The sequence below is a fragment of the Myotis yumanensis genome, unplaced genomic scaffold, assembly GCF_028538775.1.
Source record: "Myotis yumanensis isolate MYYU_CA2020_CCGP unplaced genomic scaffold, mMyoYum1.0.hap1 SCAF_10, whole genome shotgun sequence".
NCBI classification, from domain to species: domain Eukaryota; kingdom Metazoa; phylum Chordata; class Mammalia; order Chiroptera; family Vespertilionidae; genus Myotis; species Myotis yumanensis.
Genome location: NW_027223761.1, coordinates 31,754,300 through 31,779,119, shown reverse-complemented (window position 1 = coordinate 31,779,119; position 24,820 = coordinate 31,754,300). Strand labels below are relative to the sequence as shown.

Below are 24,820 nucleotides of genomic sequence, written 5' to 3'. Positions count from 1 at the left end.
TTTGTTTTATTTACTGATATTGCCCTAGTATCTAGAATAGGTTTTCTCAACTTTAGTACTACTGATTTTTGGACTGAATAATTCTTTGTTATAAGGGCGTGTCTTATGCATTGTAGGATATTCAGTAGCATCTCTGGCCTGTCTACCCACTAGATGCCAGTGATCTCTTCATCCCTACCTCAAGTCAGATCTATCAAAAATATCTCCAGATATTGTCAACTGAACCCTAGGGGGCAACATGCCTCCAGTTGAGGACCATTGATCTAGAATAGTACCTTGCACATAATAGACACTAAATAAATATTCGTTGAATAACTGAATGATTAAATTTATTGTTTGGATTTTCATACAAACTTTTTCAAATTTCCTGAACATAATCCCTTATTGATAACCTTCCTTAAAAAAAAAAGATGTTAATATTACCCTAAAACACAAAAAGGGTTATGTCACTGTAACAATCAGATTCAAAGCTTAGTGTAATTTCAAGTAACATGATTTATTCATTTAATTTAAAGGAATAGGTGAATTAAAGTGAAAAATTGATAAACAGTTCGAACATGGACTGTCTAGATTAAAAGCACCTCTATTTCAAACTGGTGACGAGTGAGCACTATATGTTGCACTTTACAGGGTTTGAAAAAGTCAACACCTGTGTACATTTTAAGTAATAAAAGTTTTATGTGTATTTATCACATATTTATTTTTTATTAAGTTCATGCTGCTCAAGATCAATAGCATTATAGAAATTACTAATGAAATACTAAAAATCATGATTATATAGATATAGGTATAGGTATAGATTATAGATATAGATATAGATATAGGTATAGATATGGATATGGATATGGATATAGATATAGATATAGTTATGGATATGGATATGATATAGATATAGATATAGATATAGATATAGATATAGATATAGATATAGATTTATAGATATATAGGTATATATATTATTTCAAAGGTATTAAGCTGACTTATTCTATGTTTGGAAACTGGAGTGAAGCATTTTCTAAAATACTAGAACTTTTTTTTAATCCTCACCCAAGGATATGTTTATTGATTTGAGAGAGAGAGAAAGGAAGACAGAGAGAAAGAGAGAGAGACATTGATGTGAGAAACTTTGATCAGTTTCCTCCTGTACACGCCCTAACCAGGGATTAAACCTGCAACCTAGGTATGTTCCCTGACTGGAATTGAACCTACAACCTTCCGATCTATGGGACAATGCTCCAACCAAGCCACACCCGCCAGGGCAAACACCAGAACATTTTGCTTTCTAACCTTCCAATATATCCTTAATTACATCATCTCTCTAATTTTCAAAATAGTTCATTATATACAGACAGATATGTGATATCTGTATATGATATGATACATGGTACCAACCAAACAATACCTCAAAATCCAGTTTGGTAAAAAAAAGGAATAAAAATACCTGTCACTATTTTAGAAAACAGCACGTAACATAGAGTCTATTTAAATACCAGTATTCATAAACTGGGAGCTCCCTGTTGAGTGGCTTAATTAGTGAGGCTGGAGCTAACAGAATGTTGGTGGAAACTGTATATTAGTAAAGATACAGAACTTCATTGATTTTGTAGTTCCCAGGTCCTGGGCTCCTACTAAGCCATCTCTGAGAGTACAATTGAACATCCCAGCATCAAATTACATAAATACAGTGATTAACAGGGCTTAAGTAAGAAATGTTGTACGCTCTTAACTTTTAGGTATTACCTTAAAACCAACTGAAAATACATTTTCTAAAAGAAAGTCCAGTTTAATCTAATGTTTTAATTTGTGAGTAGGTATAAACTTATTCTGTTTCACTGAATACAATAAGACAGATTTCTAAATGCTAGGAAATATCTTCATATTTTACATCCTTCTCTGAATCTGCCTACATTTCTTTTACCTACATCAGGATTCTCCTGGTGCCTGCTATTTTTTTTTTAAGAAGACTACCTAGAAATGAAAAGCTGTTTACATAAAATAATGCTTCCTAAAGAGAAAGTACTTGATTGAATATATCCAAAAAAAGTTTTCATAGAAGCTCAGGTCCCAGATGGCCCCCAAAGATAAAATTCATTAATTTATCAAATACTGAACCAGGCAATATTCAGGATTCAACAGTACACAAAAGAGACTTAAGTCCCTGAATTCAGTGACTTACATTCTAGTAAATTAGAGTTACCCATCAGAAGCGCTTTAGGCAGAGAAGCGAGGGTAGAATTGACTGCTTATTGGGATGCTGGAAAGTATTCCCTTATTTTGATGATTTCTTTTTTATTTTTGGAAACCTAACACATGCCTCATAATCCCATTTACTATTCATAAAAACCCTGCGAAAAAATAGCCACTTTTTACAATGAACAAACTCTAAAAAGAAGGTAATTTGAAACCAGTACAGGACAACATAGCAAGTAAGTAATAGTGGAAACTTTAATCCAATAAAATGACTCCAAAATGGAGCTCACTCCATTAGCCCCAGTTCATCTAGTCCAAGCTATCACGGTCCTCCCAAGTTCCATCACACTCTCAAGTCAAAGGGGTGAGGGAAGGCTGATTAAGAGAAAGTAAGCATTTCTCCTCAAAGCACAACCCCCTGGTTGGCATCCTCAAAACAAGCTTTGAATCAGTGTATTCCTTTTTCTTCACTGGGTAGCCAGTAATAGGCCACTCTAATCAACTCTTTATTCAGCTCTCTATTAGAAATCACAACCTCTCCAGCCTACCCAGCAAAACTAGCTCACCCTCCCATTCCTCCACAGCACTGAGGCATGTTTGGGACTGCAAACAAGAAGACGGGGTAGGAGCCAGGAAGAGCATCTAAATACAACACCATAAAGACTCAGGCTGGAACTGAAATAGAGATAGAGCATTCTCAAGGTTGATGGGCACTTCTTCACTTTCCATTTGTAGCATGGAAATTGTCAACATCATTTAAATAAAATATGTTTGGATTTATTTTTGCAAAAACTTCAATTGTTCTCCATCTTTGCAAACTTGGCAAGACTTAAATAGTTTCATTTGAGAATAACTTATAGTTGATAGGTTTTTCTAGTATTTTAAGGCTCCAATTATATTCCTTTCCTCACATCTTCCCTGAACTATACATCGTGCCCATCAAATAAAAGTGAAAATGCATTTATATTGTTTTTTTAAAAAATTTTTCATATTTAGTTCCTTTCATTTAGACGACTACCCATACTATCATTATAAGAACGCATCTGTTAAAATATGTTCCAACTAAAGCATGGTAGGCTTTGAATGCTCGATAAAAATCATTCTCTGAGGCTAATGAAGACAGAAACTCTGCCTGTAACAATATTAAGTTTGTTTTCTCCAGTGATTCAGAGAAGTGAGCAATCTGTCAGTAATACATTGAGTGAAATTACTTGTCTTGTAGGAATAACTGCTGACAGTCACTGTATCTCAGGGCTGACCCAAACATCTCCCTGCTGACAAACAAATTACTATGTCTAACTTTGAAAAGGTAACTAGCTTGTTTTTAATTCTGATTGGTCTTTCAAAATCCTTTATACTTACACACTGTCCCATCCTTCATTGTATTAAAAAAAAAAAAAAAAAAAAGAAGCAACAAAAGTGTTTTGGGTGGATAGGTTTGAATTAATGAGTAAAGGGGGGTGGGGGGGAAAGTAAAGAAAGAAAGCCTTACCATATGGAGCTAAGAAAAAGAACTGTTAGTGCTTCTTCCCGAGACTGTTGTGCAGATAAAACTGGTGAGTATGTCTACCCAACATTAAGACTGGCAGTGCCGCCAGTGACTGACTGGGTGAGTGAACACATTACCGAGACAGTATTGTAGGAATTAATTTTCTTCAATAAAGTGATTTTTAAGGCTCATATATTTCACAATCTAAACATATGTCACTGTTTCATAAACAAAATAAATGGATTAAAATAATACATTACCAATATGCTGACATGTGGAGATGTTTTAATTAGAAATTCTTAAGCTGTGTGATATTTAACTGCTGTATTTGCTAAAGAGAGCATGTATCATTTAATAAGAAGGCATGAGACAGGTGTATTATTTTGCATGACATGGTACCAGATTGTGTTTACTATAAGCTACAACTACGAGGCAACATTACTCCTAATTAAAAACAAAATTAAACAAGATCACCTTAAGGATCTATTATATTGAAAGTCATCACCTACAATGAATCAATACACTGAAACCATTTTTTCCTTTAAAAAAAAAGTCATTCAGAGCTTAGTTTCTAAGATGATATTTCTTCAGAAACAATCTAACATCTTAGCTATTCAAAGGCCAAATTTACATGACCACCTCATTTATACTGGTCCCCATTCCTTAACATTCTTCTTGACTTACTTGAAGGACCAATGCTAACATAGCTGAGGAAAGCAAATGGCAACTGGTCCTGAAATTTATACGGGTAGAGAATTGGAATAAGTAGCAATATAATACATTGTTTACTGTAGCAAATGCCCTCTGTTCTCTGAAGGTCAAAAACACTGCAACCTTAGAGTTACAGTTTCTGATTGTTCCCAGGGTTAAATACATTATCAAAATTAATGGTTCAAGCCCCTAAACCTTCAGATATATGAGTATTCATGTCACCATCTGCTGAACTGTTCAACTAAAAATAGCATTCTTTGGCCTGCTCTCTTCTAAAATTGTGCCCCTGAGACAGAAAAAAAATGCCTTAGATTAGCTCAGAAAAGCAACAAAGTAAAAAGAAATCTTTCCTGCATCTTCTTTATTCCAGAGAAAGACAGAACTGGAATATACTAATGTAAGAAGGATCTTTCCACTTTAAATATCTTTTCTCTACTTGCTAACAAAATTTCGGGCTTCCAGGGTGTGACCATAAACACTGTTAAGATTTATCCAGGCTTATAACTGTTAGAAGTAATAACCTTTGAAGGACAAGTTAACTGTGACATCAGATAGAACCAGTGCTAAGCAACACAGCAGGGGGGGGAGGGGTGGTGGGTGGTGATGGTGGTAGTGGTATCAACGTATTGTGGACTTTGTTTTTTCTTTTTTTTAACTAAGAATCTCTGTTTAGAAATAAAACAAGTTAACATACTTGCAATGCTTCCTTAGTATCAACAGTTTACCATGGTAATGATTGTTGGAGCTGTGACATTTTAGCTTGTCAAAGAAGGGGAGAAAACCTTAGCTAGAAAAGAAAGCTTACTTTAAAATCAATAAAGCAAGATATTATTAAATGTTCTCTCTATTCTTGCTCAAGACTTTAAATGTTAATGTCTGTAGCAGCTTCGACATGAGTGTCTACTCTGCTGTTCATAAACGTCCCAGTAAACATGTTAGACTAACACCTGGAAAGTTTAGGCAATCTGCCTTTCAAACAAGGTCGAGCTTTTCTAACCAGGGTACCATACAAGCAAACACAACAAAGGTTTCCTAACATGCAGGAAAAAACTTGCAAAAAATGGAAGCAAGAAAACAGAGCAAGGATAAACAGAAACCCAAGAAATTCTCAAACCAGCCCAAACTCAAACTGCAAAGCTGTGAGGGCTCCTGCTTAAATGGGTTCTCTATTTAGCCTAATAAAAGTGACAGACATCGGCATATGTTGTGCTTCCCCATCAGCACTGCTACAGCAACACCCAGATCTGGCCCTCACATGTATGACATTATGGCATCAAAGCCCAACAGAAGCCTGACTTGACAGCATCAGGAGCCAGTGATGTTGTGACAGAAAAAAAGTCAACTTAAGCCCTAACCAGTTTGGCTCAGTAGATAGAGTGTCGGCCTGTGGACTGAAGGGTCCCAGGTTTGATTCTGGTCAAGGGCATGTACCTTGGTTGCGGGCACATCCCCAGTAGGGGGTGTGCAGGAGGCAACTGATCAATGTTTCTCTCTCATCGATGTTTCTAACTCTCTATCCCTCTCCCTTACTCTCTGTAAAAAAATCAATAAAATATATTTTTTTAAAAAAAGAAGTCAACTTAAGTGACTTGTGAAAATTTAGTAAAAGAAAATCTGGGTAGAAAACGGCTAAGAGAAGGTTGATGGGATAAACCTCAACACTTCAAGAGAACATAAAGTCAAAGAGGAGAGGAGGTCACCTGCGTTCACATTCATTCAAGCACTTAAAAGTTTAACAAACTAACTGTCCTGAGAGGGTAAGCTTGATAACTGTTTTCACATGGAAACTTGTTCTTAATGTCCAGTTTCTATTTAGCAATCAATCCTAAGCATAGATTTTCAGAATGTCCAGAAATATGGTATCTTTTCTGCATCCAAAAGGATTTCTTTCTTAGGAGAGAAATCCTTTCTGGCTGTATAGCAGGCAGCAGATACTGAGAGTGTATGCCTGTTCATGCCTGGGTGGAAACCCCCTTATACCTCATATCAAAGGGGAAGGGTGAGAGGAAGGGGGCAGCGAGCTCTGGAACTCCTCCCTAGGCTATTTCCAAGGTGGCCTTTGATCTTGTTCCCTCCTTTTTTCTCTGGAGTAAACTTTATCATTTTCTAAAAATGTAGATTCAAAAGCAGCAGAGAAGAAGTCACATGGACACTTTATTGAATACATAGTATGTAATATGTATAACTTGCAGAGCCAATAGAAGCTGAATATACAACTTTTGCTAGCTATAATTACTTTTTCTTTCTTTCTTCCTTTCTCTCTCTCTCTCTCTCTCTCTCTCTCTCTCTCTCTCTCTTTGAATTGGGTTTCCTATCCTTGGTTAGAATATAAAATGTAGTATTACATCTAACTCAGAAAGTCAAAGTGTGTTTCAGTCTGAGGTAATCTGTCTCCATTTTTTTTTTTTTTTTATTGTGATTCAACAGCTTGCTGGCAACTCACCAGTACCTGAGAGTCCCAGAGAGGAACACCAATGATATAGGAAAGGAATTAAGCATGAAATTAGAGAACAATTAGATCCCTGTAGAAGAAAAGGACTTGGTTTTCAAAAGAGACATATAAGCCATCTTCTCCCAATACCACACACACACGCACCAAAAAACAAACAAACTAATTAACTAACTAAGAGCCTTACTGGAAGTTAAATACAAAAGGAATATTATCAAAATTTATGGGGCAAAAAGCAAGCAGCCAGGCCCAGGCACCCATCCCTACTTCAGCCTGAGAAAACTAAGTTAAGAAACCTGAATTAGGTAGAGTTAAAAAAAAAATCCTAGGTAAAAACTTTGACTCAGGAATATTTTGTAGCCTTGGTTAAAAAACTTGACCTCTCTGAACCTCTGTTATTTATCTGTACAAGTGGAACCATATTCTATCAACTTTACAGAGTTTTATGTGGTCAAATGAGATTTTTGTAGTGTTTAAGTGTATTTTTTTAACATTATACATCACTATACATTTAAAAAAGTAATAATAAGTACAGAAAATAAAGATGGTTTGAAAACACACATAATATAAAAAAATTGCCTAAATACATATACAGGAATACACGACCTAATTCAGGGGCATTGGTTTGACATCTGCTTTTTTTTTTTTTTTTTTATGAAAGAAAAGGAGCAAAAAGGAGCCTCCTTAGGAATTAGAAGTAGGAAATGATTATCTTGTAGTGTTTAGGTTTTGTGTTTGCCACTTTTGAGAACGCCTATAATATGACTGAACAATCCAGTCCCCCACCCAATGAAGCACCAATGGAAGTATTCATACCTCAATCTGTTTGTGGTTGTAAGAGTGGCCACCACCATGTTCAAAGGTGTCCAAACTCCTGCCAAAACGGTCACTTAGGCCCTTTAGCCTTGGGTTAATTTGTGGGTGGGAGACATGACCCTTCTGTTTAGTAGCGTATTCAGAAAAAAAAAAAAAAAAAAAAGACAAAACACACTGTCAGAACTTATGAAACAGAACACATATTTCTACACCCAGGGTACTGACCACACCAAAGCATAGAAAGTAGAAGGTTTAGGACCCAGATGCTCCTTCACAGAAACTCGGCTCTAAGATCAAACAATGGGACTGATTCTTATTCCTGCCTCTGACTCAAGGGTACACTCTATAGCATAGCTATCTAAAAGGGAGAAGTAGATTAGGTTTCCTGGTAGTGAGGCTTTTCTTAGAGTTCACCAATTTCAGCAAGTTCCAGCGTTAGTAGTGGGGAAGGGGGAGGCTTGGAAGAGAGGTAGGGTTGCCACTCTTATAGGCAAAACTTTTAGTTCTGCTGGGCAGTCCATAACAAGGCTTTCTGGATGAGGCTTAGGATAAACACTCAAAGTCTTGCAAAAATTCTTACTTGAAGACCCAATTGAAAACGGTCAAAATAATGTTTTTTTCATGGTAAAATACTTGTACATTTTTTAATGTTGAGGTTATGTAGGGAATAGCAAAGAAGAAAGTAAAATGCCTAGCCAGGTGCTATTTCCTAGATTATTTAAGAAAAATAAAAAATAATCACAATAAATTATAAGAATAAAATACTATCTTTAAACTCTCCACTGTATTGAAATGAAAGTTGGTTGTTATCATACTTTTTAAATGTTTAAATTCTGAAGGTTTAACCATTATTTTAACATTATCTTTTTGCTAAAAATGCATACTCATTTACAGCCAATTTCCCACTAAAAGGCAGTACTGGAAGGGTGTAAAGATCGCCTCACTCTACTGTACACCCTTCATTTTAATGTGAAGAAGACAAGGTGCAGATGATTTTTCATTCAGCTTCCTAAACACTTTCCCCCAAGTTTAGCTTTTAAGTAAAGAACTTGGTCAGACACCATGCCCAGACTTTCAACCTGGAATGAGGAAGAGGATGAGGTGACGATACGCATGCTCAGGTGCAATATGTTTACATTTTACTAAGTAGCTAAAGTAATTTGGTAATAATGATGACCCCCTGTTCTATGAGCTGCTAGAAGGAAAATATCCAACACTGTTCTCTGTTTTGATGCTTATATGTAAAAGCTAATTTGACATAAATTAAGACATGGGTGGAAACTTGACAAGGAGAAAGCTAATGCAGCCAATAACAACCAGCCATAAAGAAATTGTCAAACCATTAACTCACCTGATAGAGAACATAAAGTCCTAAGTCATCGTGTCATTTTTCCTTTAAAAATATTGAAACTGGCACTTTTCTATTTGCAGTATGGCAAGTACATAAGGTGTTAATCCTCCTAGGCTATGCTTAAAAAATTATTTAACATTCGGGCCATTATTTAGCATACAGCTGGTTAGCAGTTTTCCACTAGAGCACTGGCGAGCATCCCACATTTTCCTCTGGCACTTACCTGGAGCTGTAAAGGGCTGAGGCCCGAAGCGGCAGCAGCTGCCATTGTTGATGGAATGAACTGTACGGGGTAGTTATCACCTGTCGGAAAGAACAATGCGTACAGGTTTAGACAATGCACAGGGAATCGCAGCAGACAAGTACAAACATGGCCCTGGGATTGCCTGAGCTTTACAACGTTGCTCTAAGCTCAAACATCTGCAGAAACAAAAGGCTTCGTTGGGCACAGACTTGCAGTGCTGCCTTGGAACTTTTTGTTAACAGATAGCTGGTAGGCAAACTGGCAAAACATGAATGTGATGTTAAAAAAAAATTTAATGTGCAATTCAAGCATGTTCACTCCATTACAAATCTTGTAATACATCATTTTTTTAAGGGTAAAAAAATATCTTAAAGCCAGGCTGACACTCCGTTCACTAAGAAAGCATTAAGGCTTTTGTATTAACAACAAAAACTGACTTGGTAAGCAAGGCAGAGCGTTAGAGCCCAAAAAAGATTGTGATCTGTTGACTGTCCATAACCCTAAACTATACTTTGTTAAAAAAATAGAGAAAAAATTTTAAAGTGCAATCTCTTTAATTGATAGCAGTGAGAGGGAAACTCATCTTATCTGCCAACATTCTGTGAAATGCCTGGTTTCCCAACGGGAGTGGACGCATTATTTTTCTGGATTAACTTCTGTGGAGCCTAGTAGAGAACCATGCACTCTAGGTACTTATCACTTCCTCCTTGATGATGTGATTTCATAACCACATGTTTTACATGGAATATCTCCATTAAAGTTCGGAAAAATATTAAGCATGGTTCAGCAGAGGTCAGTGCTACATCCTAACGTGTTTCTGACTCCAGGCCTCTCCTAAATAGGGGGACAGAGGTGCCGACGGTGACCTAAGAGCACAGGCTGTGTGCAGCGACCTGAGGGACCAAGAGAAAGCACTGAGGACTGTATTGTGATCATGGTAACTGAGGTCAAAATGAATACTTGTGGACAAGTCACACAATATCCGTGATTAAATGGAGCATCGCTTGGGCTCCGGCCACTCATTTAAAGTCAGTGTCATGCGCTATTTCTAGGCTATATTTTAATAGGCTGTTCCTTCACACATTTTTGACATTTATAATAATCATGCTGTTTTGCATGAACTTTTCCACACTGAAAACTGAATGTATAATGAAGAGACGGTGTAGAAAGAATCGCAGTAACAGCGGTAGTCAACTGGAAAGCAACTAAACTTCTTTGTTTTTTTCTGCATGGACACCAATACCTGGAGCCTCCTGATGCCCCTGCTTCCCTGGGACGCATCCTGCCTGCCACACAAAGTGCTGCTCAGCTGGCCCAATGTACATGTTAAGTCACTTTCACTTTTAACAAATTGTTAGCTTCTGATCTGCACAGTCTCTTTGCATCATATCCATAATACCTCATCAGACCATTGAGCACAGTGTGTGCTCGTGTGCAGTCCAGTAACAATTGGCTTCTGATTGCATACGAGCGCTGCTACAATGCACTCACTAGCACTATGCTGTGCTGGTCTCCTATGGAGTAATGTTCAAAATATCTGATCTTGTTTTTCCCCTTCCATGAGGTTGATTTTGGTTTGCAGTGCTGCATGGGCTTTTTAAAAAAGTTAACTAGGCCAAATTATTTTTTATAGTAAGTGACTGTCGCTTTATGCTTAAATAATTCCACTGATCTCCTTGATATTTAAACTAAATTATCGGATGAAAGAATATTCCTATCTAAGTCAAATAGTATTTCTTTGGTTGATATCTGATCATGTTAAAAAAATCACAAAACGATGCTGAATTAATGATGCTTCAAAAATAGGGGGGAAAAAATCACCATTCCAACTATCAACATGGACTGCCTCCCGGAACATTTTAGAGCTACTCTTTCTTTAAATATCATGCATTATTCATACTAACTCTAAACCACAAAACCCCCCTCCCTGTAAGTTTAATACCAGTTGCTTTATTTGTACTAAAACATTTTTCATGTCAAACATATTTTAAAAAATCAAACTCTAAAAAGAATTCCCTGGGGCACTCCTTTTTTCATAGCTGTCATGCTTCTATGCTATGAAATTGCTGATTTTTTTTAATAGTTTTTGGCTTGCTAGTTAATTTATTACTATCTCTACCACACCCTGTAGTACTCTCCAGCTCACCTGCTGGCTACAAACAGCTCTCTTTCTACTGCTGACAAGCTTATTTTTAAAGCGTTTCTAACTTTGCTGTTGGTTTGAATCTGTATGTTTAAATATAATCTTTGCAAAGCTATTTCTCCAGAACATATCATTGTATTGATATTAAAAGTAAAAATGAATACATTAGAGCAACAGAGATTATCACATAAAATAATTAGAAGAGAGAGAAAAAGGAAAAGTCAAGAGAGGGAGAAGATAAGGGAGAAGGAAAGAGGGGGATTATAAAAGTAGAAGAGGAAAATATAAGAGGGAGAGGGATTTAGGGTGTTGGAAAGTTTAATTTTTTATAACAAAGTTACGTGCTCTCCCCAACCCCCTTTTGTTTCCTCTGTGTAAGAGTTGATCAAGAAAAAGTTCTCAGTGGCTGACTTGGCAAGGAATCAGTCAACATGTTGTAGCAATTTTTTTCAAATTTGTCTCTGGATTTGAAATGCTTGCGTGAGCACCCATTCTTTTAAATTTGTACAAAGGAAGATGAAGCCTGTTGGAACAGGTAGGCTTTAGGCACTGCCGTACTCTGGCTCCTGCCACCTCTAGTGTACGAAGACAACCTCCAAGAGATAGTCTGGAAAAGAATGCCCATTCTGCAAATCCATCTCTCCAGCCTTCTAGATTTTCCAACTGACTATTTTTACCTGAGGATTACAGTACAAATACGAAACAGGACTTAAAACCTATGGGACATTTGCCTAACAGTCGTTTCACTTGTCACACTGGGTAACATTTCTTTGAAATCAAAGCAGCTCCACAGCAAAAGTCCCTGAATGACAGAAAGTACATTGTGTAATTTTCAGGGAAACTGAAATGAAGCCAAAACTTATTAAGACTTAAATACAGGAGGAGGGAGAACTAGGACTCAGTCTACCTCTTACACGAATACTCATAGTTTGTGTAATTCAGATAGATATTCCACTTTCATTAAAGAGTAAAAATCACACAGGCAAAATTCTGCCCATTTAGTTTGATTCTTCAGAAAGACAAGGGACTGGGATGGTTGTGGTCTTCTGAGATATTCACTTCAGATATTAACCTATTGAGGAAATCATTTAAAAAGCTTGGGAGGAGTAGAGAAGAAAGATACATTAAACTGGGAGACAGGATTCAAAGATTCTTCAGTTAACTGGCTCAAAGTCTCACACCTTACTCTACACACTCCAAGACAGAAGAAAAATTCACTACACGACCCTAACTATCTCACAGATTAATTTGTGGTGGCATCATAGGTTTATGACAAATTACTTGAGTTGCCAAATAACTTATATATAGATTCCATTTTTAAAAGCTATCGTCATTCTTGCTACAATATAGAAATAGTTCAATCACTATCATCAATGTAGACTTAGACATACCACTTTGCATCTTGCCTGGATGTATGTATTCAGAGTAGCAAAATATTACACTTCCTCTATATTATAAAAAATTGCCATAATCTATCTGAATTTATCTTTGTGAAACATCACATTGCAGCAAAAGTTAGCAGGTGATGGGTGACACTTTTAGAATTCTAAAAATAGAACAAAACCTTCCATCTGTTCTGAGGACAATTGGGCAAAAAAAAATTGGCAAGCATGCTCTTATTTCTCCTGCAAAACTGCTCCTTCTCTGTTCATTAAAGAATAGACCAATTATGGCGAACCTTTTGAGCTCGGCATGTCAGCATTTTGAAAAACCCTAACTTAACTCTGGTGCCGTGTCACATATAGAAATTTTTTGATATTTGCAACCATAGTAAAACAAAGACTTATATTTTTGATATTTATTTTATATATTTAAATGCCATTTAACAAAGAAATATCAACCAAAAAATGAGTTCGCGTGTCACCTCTGACACACGTGTCATAGGTTCGCCATCACTGGAATAGACCAATGATGAGAAGAGTCTTGAGTTTTAGGAGTCTTAGGAGTTTTCCTAAGAGTATCTGCATGTTGTTTGTTTGTTTATTTTTAAATATGCTTTTATTGATTTCAGAGAGGAAGGGAGAAGGAAAGAGAGAGAGAAACATCAATGATGAGAGAGAATCACTGATTGGCTGCCTCCTGCATGCCCCACACTGGGGATCAAGCCTGCAACCCAGGGATGTGCCCTGACCAGGGAATTGAACCACAAACTCCTGGTTCATAGGTCGACACTTAACCACTGAGCCATGCTTTCCAGGCTATCTGCATTGTTTTTGATACCTTCAAAGAAGCTAAGAATCAAGAATCAATCTTTATTTCTTTACCTATTTCATAGATGCATCCACTCCTCTGACCAATATATAAAAATCCATGGAATTTGTCACAATAGCAATTAAATAAGTGAGGGTCGATGAACTGATATAAATCCACCCCCATTGCAAGAAATGAAATTATAATACCACTCAGTTTATGCCTTAATATTAGCTCACCAATGATATAGGCTCTATATATGAAGGAGGAACAGTTAAAATGATCTCCATGAAGCCAGGTTAGTTTACATGGATGAACATATTTTCTTCTTGGACTGCAACATTTTAATTTAAAAATTAGAACACTAATATGAAGAAACTAAGATGCTTTAATTTCAAGTAGATAGATTTAATCAAGTATTCCAGCAACAGTGGTTACACACCTAAGATTTAATTCTGGAAGCGGTAGAAATCCCAGCTCTATAAGATGTCATTTGGCTAACCCCATACATATAAATCACATTTTTTCCTACAGAAAAAGCAAACACCAGATTTTTCTTAATGTCATCCACACTTAGACCATGTCCACAAGAGCATAAAATATCAAATCAGAGAACCAGTCTGGCTTCTATCTCTGCTAATTCCTAGATGGGAGTGCTTAGAAAAGTTAAGCAATGTGTTTGATTTTCTTTTTTCTCAAGGAGCATCTTTTTTTTATTTTTATTTTTAAATCTTTATTGTTGAAAGTATTATATCTGACCCCCTTTTCCCCCCATTGACCTCTTCTAGCCTTCCTGCCCCTGCCCCAGGCCTTCACTACCCTATTGTCTGTGTCCATGGGTTATGAATACTAGTATATGAATACAGTTCTTTGGTTGTTTGACTTTTGTTTTCTTTTTTCTTTTAACAAAATAGAAATAATGCTACTTTTATCTTAGAATTTTTATGAAAATTAAATTAGAATATATATTATATTTATATAATTATTTTATATAAATGCTTATTTCATTTATTTACTAGTATATAAAATTTATTATTTATGTTTATAGACAAATAAATGGTGCTCAATAAATGCTAAATGAAACAAAGGAATTAAAAAGAAGCATTAGATAACAATTGTACACCAACAAATTAGAAAATCTAGAAGAAATAGACAAATTCTTGAAAGATACAAATTACCTAAATGGATTCAAGAAAAAATAAAAATACCAACAGAACTATAACAGGTAAAGAGATTGAATCAGTAATCAAAACCTCCCAACAAAGAAAAGTCTTGGATCAGATGGCTTCACCAGTAAATTTTATTGAATATTCAAGAAAAATTAACACTAATCTTTCCCAAAGTCTTCAACAAGAAAGAGAGAGAGAGAGAGAGAACTCTTCCTAACTATTCAGTAATGAGACCAACATTACCTTGATACCAAACCCAGATAAAGACATCACAGGAAAACAAAAACACAAAAAACAGACCAATATCCTTTATGAATATTGATACAAAGTTCCTCAACAAAATATTAGCATATTGAATCCAACAACATATTAAAGGTATTATTCACTATGACTAGGTAATATTTATCCCAAGAATGCAAGAGTGATTCAACATCTAAAAGACTCAGTGTAATACATCATATTTATAGAACAAAGGGGGAAAACCCCACTTGATCATCTCAATTGATGCATTTAACAAGATCTAATAACTGTTCATGATAGGAAAACTAGTCTCAGAAAAGTAGGAATACAGGGAAAGTTCATCAACATGCACAATTCCTGTGGGCAACACTCCTCAGTAAGCCAGCAAGGTGGGAGAGTTTGCTTGCTGCTCACTGTGCACAGGAACCCTGCAATGCCCAGAGCGATGGGCAAACTATCTGAAGGGGAAGTCCCAGAGCCCTAAATATGTTAGTTTAGACTGTGCTAATATGGGGTCAGAAACAGTCAACTTCCACTGTGAATATCACCCCAAGGAGGGCCTGGCTGTGTAGCAATCAAGACGATTATTCAATCAGCTGGCAGCATAAGCTCTCTGGAATTGTTTTAGGTTACGGGAAGGTAGAAAAGGAGAAAAAAGAGAGTCCTTTATTTTGTAATTTATGAAGAACAAGGTAGCATTTGCTCAGCCTCTTGCTTAGAGGATCAAAATATAAAGTTATGTGATCATTGCACAGCTTTTATATGTGACAAAGTTCCTCTCTTCTAAAAATTTAGTCATTGTCTCATGTGTATTTCAAGTGAAATTACCATAGCTCAGTTTATAGCAAAAAAAGTTTTCTTACTCCAGACTGTGGTCCAAATTCAGACTCTGGTCCAGAATTCTCCTCCCCAAATTCAGGTGAATGACATGAACACTGCATAGATTAAGTCTCCTGAATATGTAATTTCTCTACTAGTAGTGTAAGAACATATAACTTTAAATCTTTTTAAGTATAATTTTTATATACAGTAAAGCCTAGATTAGCCAACAAATTAAAGAATATAGAGTTCTGCTTAATTAATTTCTCTGAAATAACTTAGGAGTCACCAGAAAATACTTTTATCACCAGCCTTGCCTGGGATTAAAAACTGTCCTAATGTCCAAATCTACTGTCCTGCCTTAACCAAAACATTTTAGCCAAAATAATCAAATACAACTTTGCTTCCCCAGAACACTACACTGTGCTGCACATATGCGGTTCGAGGGAGGTAACTCACGCCTGTACAATATTGTCCAAATCTCTATATTCTTCTTAGTTACATATTATAATCTCATTGATGCTATATGAGAAGACTTTTAAAAAATGGTCCAACTTCATTGACTATATAACAATATCTGTCCTCATGAAAAATGTCATCGTTGTTTTAACAAAATTAGGCAACATGTTAACTATGTTGATATCTATGTCTAGTAGAAAGTAAGGCTCATACCTGATTTTGAAGTGTGGAGAATTTTAAATTTAAAAACACTGAAATTAAATAGAGAGTTCCACGTATAGTTCATTTAAAAGGATTCTAAGATTGGTAGAGAGATGACAAACTCAGATTCAGGATAAACCAGTAAATTTAGTTTACACCAACATTCCAAAGATACTCAAGATGAAGAAACAGTTCAGAAATACTTACAGAGAACAGAGAAGGACTGAAACACTGCACTGACAGAAACATATTCTCTGACAAAATATACTCCTGTCCTTAATATGAATCTCAACTTCATAGGGTATATAACTTGTTCTGAAAATTCTGCTCTAGAAAAACCAATGTTTAGCAATCTGAATACCACAACTGTCTTTCACTCAGGTGCCCAGAAACCTTTAATACTAAGGATTGCCATTTTTTTTATCTGAAGAATTTTCAAAGTCAGTCCTTAAATTAGCCAATCCCTTAACATCTCTATTCTTTAAATCCTTTGAGTTTTGACACACATCTTACCTTTCCTTACAAGGAAGAGTGTACTCGACCAAGAGCAAAAGAGTAATCCATAGCAACAAACAGTTAAAATAAGTATCAAAATTCACCAGGTTTGTTTTTATGCTACTTAGTAAACTTTCTTACCAAGCATTTTAGTAGAGTGATTTATATTTTATTAGTGCTTTAAGCATATTAAAATACCTTTGTTCACTTTGTAAACCCCAAACACAAAGAAACTGCTGCACTCAGATTTGTTACACACAGATTTGGTGGTTAATATAAGCAGGTTAATATGTTAAAAAGAACTTGACACAGAAATTATTAATGAGTAGAACAAGGTCACTACTTCTGAGCTGAGGTCACTTACAAAGAATGCACAAATGAAATTAAGGTTGACTTTTATTTACTTGACTATCTTCTTACATTGGATTCCTTTGGCAACATATCTTTAAACATTTAAAGCCCTGTTTACAAGGAGGCTCTGAAAGAACCTTCAAACCATTCTGTGTTCCTAATTGAATTCCCTAGGAGTCCAGTAAACTCAGAGAAATAAAGAAAAATCATAACATTTGCTAAATCATCTCAAAACATATTTCACTGCAAGGTTATGTGACCTGTTTTTTGAGGTTCCAAGATGAATGAGAAAATACTACTGAATGTTTCATTATTCAGACTAACATCAAAAAGAATTTTAGCTATTAATGGTAAGTTAATTAAATCAATCCAGTTTTAATTTTTCTTCCAAGAGAAATCAGACAACAACTAATAACAACATTTTTTACTGTACGTGACCACTCGGCCAGAATATAAAAGCTCTTGGGGAGGAAAGCATAGGTAACCAAAGACAATTATTCACAGTAAAGGTATGAGACAGAGCTAATAAAAATGTGTAATCGCCCCCAAGGAAAGTGGCATTTTATCTATGAACAAAAAAAAAATCAAGTGGAAGAAGAGAAAGTAAAAGTTTTTAGCAACCAATTAGTTTATTAACATGTCACCTTCCCAATTAACTTCCCAGTTCTAATTTTACTTTTAAATAAGCTTTCATAATCTTTGTACTCATAGTTCTTTCATGTGCTCCTGTGTTTGTTGTGACTACTAAGCAAAAACATGTGGATTTTAGCATTTCCAAAAGAATGTTAAATTCCTCTCTACTTACCTGGTTTGTATGTTATTCCAGGGGGGAAGAGGAATCCCTGTTGGGCAGCAGCAGCTGCTGCCAGGGTCCGCTGGTCATGTGGAAAAATTGGGATCATGAGCGGAGGCATGTGACCCTGAACCTGCTAAACAGAAGAGAGCCTATGATCAGACAGAGAGCAAATGTACGCCAAGAAGTATTTGTTTTTCACTCCTGGTGGTGTGTGGGTACCCAAACAGCTACCCACCTCCAACCTCATTCCAAATATGCTCCCTCAGAAAACTCGGGCCACATTCCACAAGTCCCTTCTCTTAGATTCCATTAGCACAGCAAGAACATCACCTCATTGTGAATTTGCTTCACCCCTGCTTCCACTAAATTGTAGTAACTGGTTTTCTTTTATCTCAACTTTATTTTTCCTTTATTTTCTTTCCTTTTTTAAAACAAAGAAATAAGTTGCTTCTTACATTGTACAATGTTTAAAGGTTTTACCCTTACACCAGCTTTGCATTCTGTGCTTTATTTTGAAAACAGTATTTAGTATCCTTGGACAGAAAATAATGTCTAATTGTTATGTATTCCAAAAGCTGTGTCTCCCCAGTTAGGTATCTTATTTCAAAGCCTCACTGCATTATGTTAAACATATAGCTCTTCAGATTTAAGGCTACTACATCTTGGCTCCCAATTAAACTAATATTCTTTGCCATACACACCTCGATGTAACATATAAATTGCTTGTCTGGCTAAGCAGTTTTACAGCTTTATGCACTACCATGTAGCTCAGTAATTATGGAGTTGTATTCAGAGAGCATTTCATAATAAATCCTACTACATCAAATTTCATTTGACCTCAATAAATGTATCAAAGAGCACAAAAATGCAAAATAGAAAATCTTCACTCTCTATATCAGTATTTGTGTTCCATATAAAGAAAGTGAAAGCTATGACAGAATCATGCCTGTGGAAATCACACTTTAATTTCCCAGCTCCCTCCTTTCCTCCAAGCATGCTGCCCCGGTTCTCGAGAGCATCACAGGAAGGTTTTGTCCTGGCTTTCAGGGCCTGATTCTATAAGTTGAACTACGGGACTTTTGTTACATAAAGATCAAAACTAGGGTGTATTAACAGAAATGATCTTTTAGTTCAAACGGGGTTTTTGGCCTCCTTACTAGCATAAAAAGGCTACATTAATTTCTATTTAAGATATAAACCGTTACCACTAATTCTACCAGCCCCAAACCTTTCCCCTGTTTAAATTCCTAAATCTTCTTTTCAGGCAGAAATCCACACACTGGCTGGTGACCCTGTTTAAATAGCACTAACTTGCCTTGTCCTGTCCTTGTTCCCTCCACAGCCAGGGACATGGTGCAAAATGCTTCTGTGTGGGTCTAAGAGGTTTCATTTACCAACAGTTTTTCTCTAGGGAAAGCCCTATGATGTGGGTTAATAAAGGGCAAGCAAAAAATAAACACTTTACAGTATTTTTCTGAATTCATTTCTCAGGAAAATCAACTTATAATAAAAAGGTCTTTGTGCAATTACTACCTTGCCAGTGGGGCGTGAAAGAAACTAGCTTTAGGCAGCTATTTCTCCCATTTTAGCTGAGGTAAGCCCAAGTTTTGTACGTTAGAGTACAAACTTAGCCTGCTTAAATTGGAGCTGATCCCCTAGTGCCCAGGTCTTGCCTTTAACCCTGAAGAAAAACACTAAGTTTGCTTCCAACTCCAGCTGATTGTGACCTGATGCAAATCTGAGATGTCAACATTGAGGGCACTGTTCTACGTCAGAAAATAAAACATGGTATTCTTTGTGGGTGACTATTGTTCAGTGCAAGAGTATATAGAAGGAAATCATTTCATCTACTCCTAGAAATATGGCCCTCTCTCGTACCCAGCACATAGCACAGGTGCTTCACACTCTAAAGAAGGGGAGCAAGAAAGTGAGAAGTCTAGGTATCATATTTATTTAATCTTTCCTTCTGTCATTTAACAGACATTTATTACATTTCATTTATTTATTTATTTGTTTGTTTGTTTAATTTATATCCTCACCCAAGGATATGCTTCCACTGTTTGAGAGAGAGAGAAAGAGAGAGAGAGAGAGAGAGAGAGAGAGAGATATGATAAAAAAAAAAAAAACACCAATTGATTGCCTCCCAAACACACCCCACCAGGGAATGAACCCACAACCTAGGCATGTGCCTTGACTAGATCAAACCTGCAAGTTTGGTGCATGAGACGATGCTCCAACCAATGAGCCACCTTAATAACCATGGCTATTAAGTTAGTATTATGTGATAGTTGGAAAAAAATGGAGGCCATTTAGCTTGGAATAGAAAAGATATGTTATATTCAAATGTTTGAAGGAATGATATATGGAAGATGAACCAGATTAAATCTGAGCAGTTACAATGGGCAGAACTATGTTCAAAAGAAAGAGATTTTAGGGAAGTTTAATGCAAAGAATTTTCTAATAATGAGTAATCCAACAATCACTGATGAAAGAGAGTGTGTGTGCCATTGCCCTAGAGGTGGTCAAGTAAAGGTTGCACACCTACATGTGAGAAATTCTTGAAAGGACATGTGAAACTGAAACCCTGATTAGATAATGACCTATACACCCTTTGCAACTTGATAATTCTATGGTTGTTTAAAAGTCAACATTAGGAAGATAATGCGATCTAGTCATTCTTTCATCCATTCGACACATAATTTATTCACTATCTACTCTGCCTACAAAGGCTTTACTGCCAAACAATCCGAGCTTACATCTATACACTGCCCTTCTGTTGGCTGTGTGATCTTGAACACTCATTTAACCTTCCTGAGTCTATTCTGTCACGTAAAAAGCAAAGTTAGTGATACTACCTTACATGGTTATTGTGAGGATTAATAGACAAGGAAAGTAATGCTTGTGGCACAGTGAGTGGCACATAATAGGCACTCAGTAAGCGTTAGGTCTTTGCTCTCTTTTTGATATAGTTTGAATATTCAGTACTAGAAAATTATCAATTTACTGATAAAAGAAGAAACAGTGGATCTTACGCATAATTCTAATTCAAAAAAGAAAACATGAGCCAACTAAATAATTCAGTTTGGCAGGCTGAGGCTTGTCATGTTCTCGGCAGATACCACACCTCACAGAGCATTATCCCATCCCAAGTATCTAGAAACCCGTGAAAAAGAAGAGGTGGGATTACTGGGATCATCTGAAGATGTAATTATTCATTAAGCAGCATCTTAGGAGGAAAACATAATTTTATTTTCACGGTGCCCAAGCTCTTCAGATCATAAGGGATCAATGGCAATTAGGCATCAGACCTTAATAATTCTTGAATCTTGGTGCCTGAAGATATTTCCTTTGTAACTAGCTATGTACATGAGAAAACTAAGTAAACTATCTAGGGTCTTTTTTAATGCCAAGGAGCTATAGGGGTTTCATATTAACATAAGCTGTAATAGTTTAGGAAAGTTCCTTTCTGTCCATCACCCTCTACAAGGTAGGAAATGTTAGACATTTTCAATGCTATTAGCTCAGAGGCAGTTTCATTAAAATGAGGGTCAAAGTAAATAAGGAGGGGAACAGAAGGCATAGGGAGAGCAATAGTAATAGTAGACTCAGATGTGGAACAGAGTTTAGAGTTGATCTCACCTAGTAGTTCTCCAAGTACGGTCCCTAACTAGCAGCATCAGCCATACCTGAGAATTTTAAAAAAGCAAATTATGGGGCTCCACCCCAGACCTATGAATCAGAAACTCTGGGGTTGGATCCAACTATCTAAAATGTAGACTAAAATAATCCAGAGCAGTGATGCTCAAATTTTAGTGTGCATCAGAATCTGGAGGGCTTGCTAAAACAGATTGCTCAACCCCACCCTCAAAGTCTCTGAATCAGTAGATTTGAGGTAGGGGCCTAAGAGTGTATTTTTCTAACAAATCCCCATGTGAAGTGAAGCTGGTGCTGCTGGTCCAGGGACTACCCTTTGAAAATCACTAATCTAAATCAAACCGCACATGGAACCAGGTAACTAGAGAAGATAAAAGATGCAAGCCTGGGTTTACACTAGATGACCAAGCTGGATCTAGAGTCCAGAACTGCTAATTATCCCGTCCAGGGCTTATTCCATTGCATCACATGGACTTCAGTGATAGAAAACAGGGGAAACCACATGTGTACACACTTTCGGTAGGAAAAATCTGGAGCCCTGCAACTAAAAACAATTGTATGTTTCAGAGGTGTATTGTTGGAGTATGGCTATTATATTTATTTAGTTTCAGTTTCTTTCGTCTTCTCTCTCGTTTTGTGCCCAGGACAATTTGATCATAAATCTACTGTAACTAATTCCAATAATTTATTATATTACATTCATTAGCAATGATCATTTAGCTCCAAATGATAAAATTTTCCTTAACTTGTTTTAAGTAAAACAATGATATGAAAGTTCAAAGTGCCCTTTACTAAACACAAGCCAAAATATCCAGTGGCCAGTTAGAATCTAGGCTGAGAGATGATAGAAAGCTCATTTCTAGCTCTATGTACAGAAGTAACAGTAGTGGTAATGATAATCACAGCAGCTAGTCCTTTCCAGTGTTTCCTATATGTCCAGCACAGGGAAAGTGATTTACATGCTCTATCTCATTTAATCTTCAAAATTCTATGGTGTACTTACTGTTATTATTCTCATTCACTTAATGAGGAAGACAAAACTGTGAGAGTTTAAGTAACTTTGGTCAATTAAAAAGTGGTAGAGCCAGGATTCAAGTCCCAGGTAAAACCAGCTCAAAGTCTATACTTTTAAGTCTCATTTAAAGTCATTTCTTACTAAACCAACCTAACTGAGATAAGGAATATAATTCTTTGTGATAACAATTATTTGACTGGAAGTTTTATAAACATAATTGTAATTTGTACAAAGTTGTAATAAATAATACACAGAAACCCAATGTACCCTTTACCCATTTTCCTCCAATAGTAGCATCTTGAAAAACTATAGTACAATATCACAACTAGGGTATTGACCTTGATATAATCCAACAATATTATCCAGATTTCCCCAGTGTGATACTACTTTAAAGGAATCATCTGTTTTAAAAATTAGTAAGGGTAATGGAGGTCTATGAATACTTCCAACCACCATCTGTTATAGAAAACTTACCAGTACAACTCACCGGTGCAAATAGTCATGTGTTACATAACAACAATTATAATAGAGCAGGAAAATTCCTAACAGCCTAGTGACACCGTAGTCATTGTAATGTCTACAGCAACAAATTATTCACATGCTTGTTTTGATGCTGGTGTAAACAAACCTACTGAGCTGCCAGGTGTATAAAAGTATAGCACTTACAACTACAGTAGTAGGCTATACCATCTAGGTTTGTGTAACTACACTTTATAATGTTTGCACAACACACAAGTCACCAAACAATGCATATATCAGAAGGTGACCCTGTCTTAGCGGTTCATGGCTGTAATATAAGTGGGAAGTATAAATTAAAGCAATAATTTCCCCTTTCATAGCTGTCCATTCATTGTACTTACTAGAAGATTATTGCTTGAAAGTGGGGAATAGAAAACAAGGGCAAGTTAGCAGGAGAGATAAGAGGGCTTGGTGGCTACACAAAAACACATAAGCACCTGGAGTACTTTCCTCCTATGGAAGCTGAATTCAGTTCACTGGCTGAGTGTTAGTGCTTAAGGCAGATAAAGACTTTTGAAGATACAGAAAAGCCCCCACCTTGCTCTGAAGAATGTAAGCCTGCCTTTCCTTTTCCTTCCCACCATCATATTTTCCCATCTAGTGACATGCCAGGAAAGGCACTCACACTGGAAACAGCAACCTCCAAAAATAGTTTACTAAAGAATAAAAAAATAATAGAATTCCCCTTGCTGCATCAAAGAATGACCAGTTTCCACATGTATTTTCCAAGATGTTATCAAAAATTCAAAATAGCATCCTTTTCGCTTGAAAGGGTATCTTTCCCTTAGCACAAATTCACAGATACTTGGTAATTATCCTGTAGATAAAGGAGTAAAACAGATTTTGTTAAGACAAAGAGTGAAACTTGATGTGGACAAAAATATATCTGAGTATGAAACTGCATTATTTTTATTGTTCTGGAAGTCAGCAATAACTGGCTGGATATGTCACGTGAATGACTAATGAGAAACTGGGAACCCATCGTAGGTGAAGCTCAGTCAGTGCATCATGGAAGGAACACAGTGCACGCCCCAAATCACAACTGTCCATTAATTCTAACCTTCCACAGTCCCTCACCAAAGCAGCTCCCTTTTGGAAAGGAAGGAGACACATTCTTGATCAAATAGGGTACATGCCAGGGGATTTTAATTGCTTGGGTGTTCCTCATGTCGTTCAGACAATGCAGACAGCGGCAGATGCACGTGAAACACTTAGGTTCTGTCTCTTCCTGTTTCTAAAACAGAATTGTTGCATCAACACTCATCCCCTTTGTTTTCTCTGTGCTAAGTTGTTGATGATGCCATTTTTTGCCATCTGCCCCAGAGCTTCATTAAAGATACATGAATGGGCTAACTGGCCTGATATCTTGTGAGGAACAGGTGCTATTGTTTGTCCCTGAAGACTTGCACTAAAGATATGACTCAGAATACTTGAGAAAGAGCATCTGCAGCAGTCAGTCAGAGAGCGGCTTGGCAGAGACCTGGCTACGTGCTAATATGCAAACACACTCAGGGGGACT

General features: G+C 36.5%; 1 protein-coding gene across 19 annotated transcripts in view; it reads right to left on the bottom strand.

Annotated features, from left to right (window-relative positions):
• SOX6 (SRY-box transcription factor 6) overlaps positions 1-24,820 on the bottom strand; it is a 553,432-nt gene that overhangs the window by 101,897 nt on the left and 426,715 nt on the right. For 9 of the 19 annotated variants that reach the window (XM_070428241.1, XM_070428238.1, XM_070428248.1 and 6 more), the window contains 3 exons: positions 18,123-18,246; positions 9,230-9,309; positions 7,656-7,778 (listed from right to left, as the gene is read on the bottom strand). In XM_070428241.1, coding sequence (XP_070284342.1) covers positions 7,656-7,778; positions 9,230-9,309; positions 18,123-18,246 — 327 coding nt within the window. The remainder of the gene's footprint in view (positions 1-7,655; positions 7,779-9,229; positions 9,310-18,122; positions 18,247-24,820) is intronic. The other 10 variants (XM_070428253.1, XM_070428256.1, XM_070428255.1 and 7 more) reach the window with 3 other exon arrangements.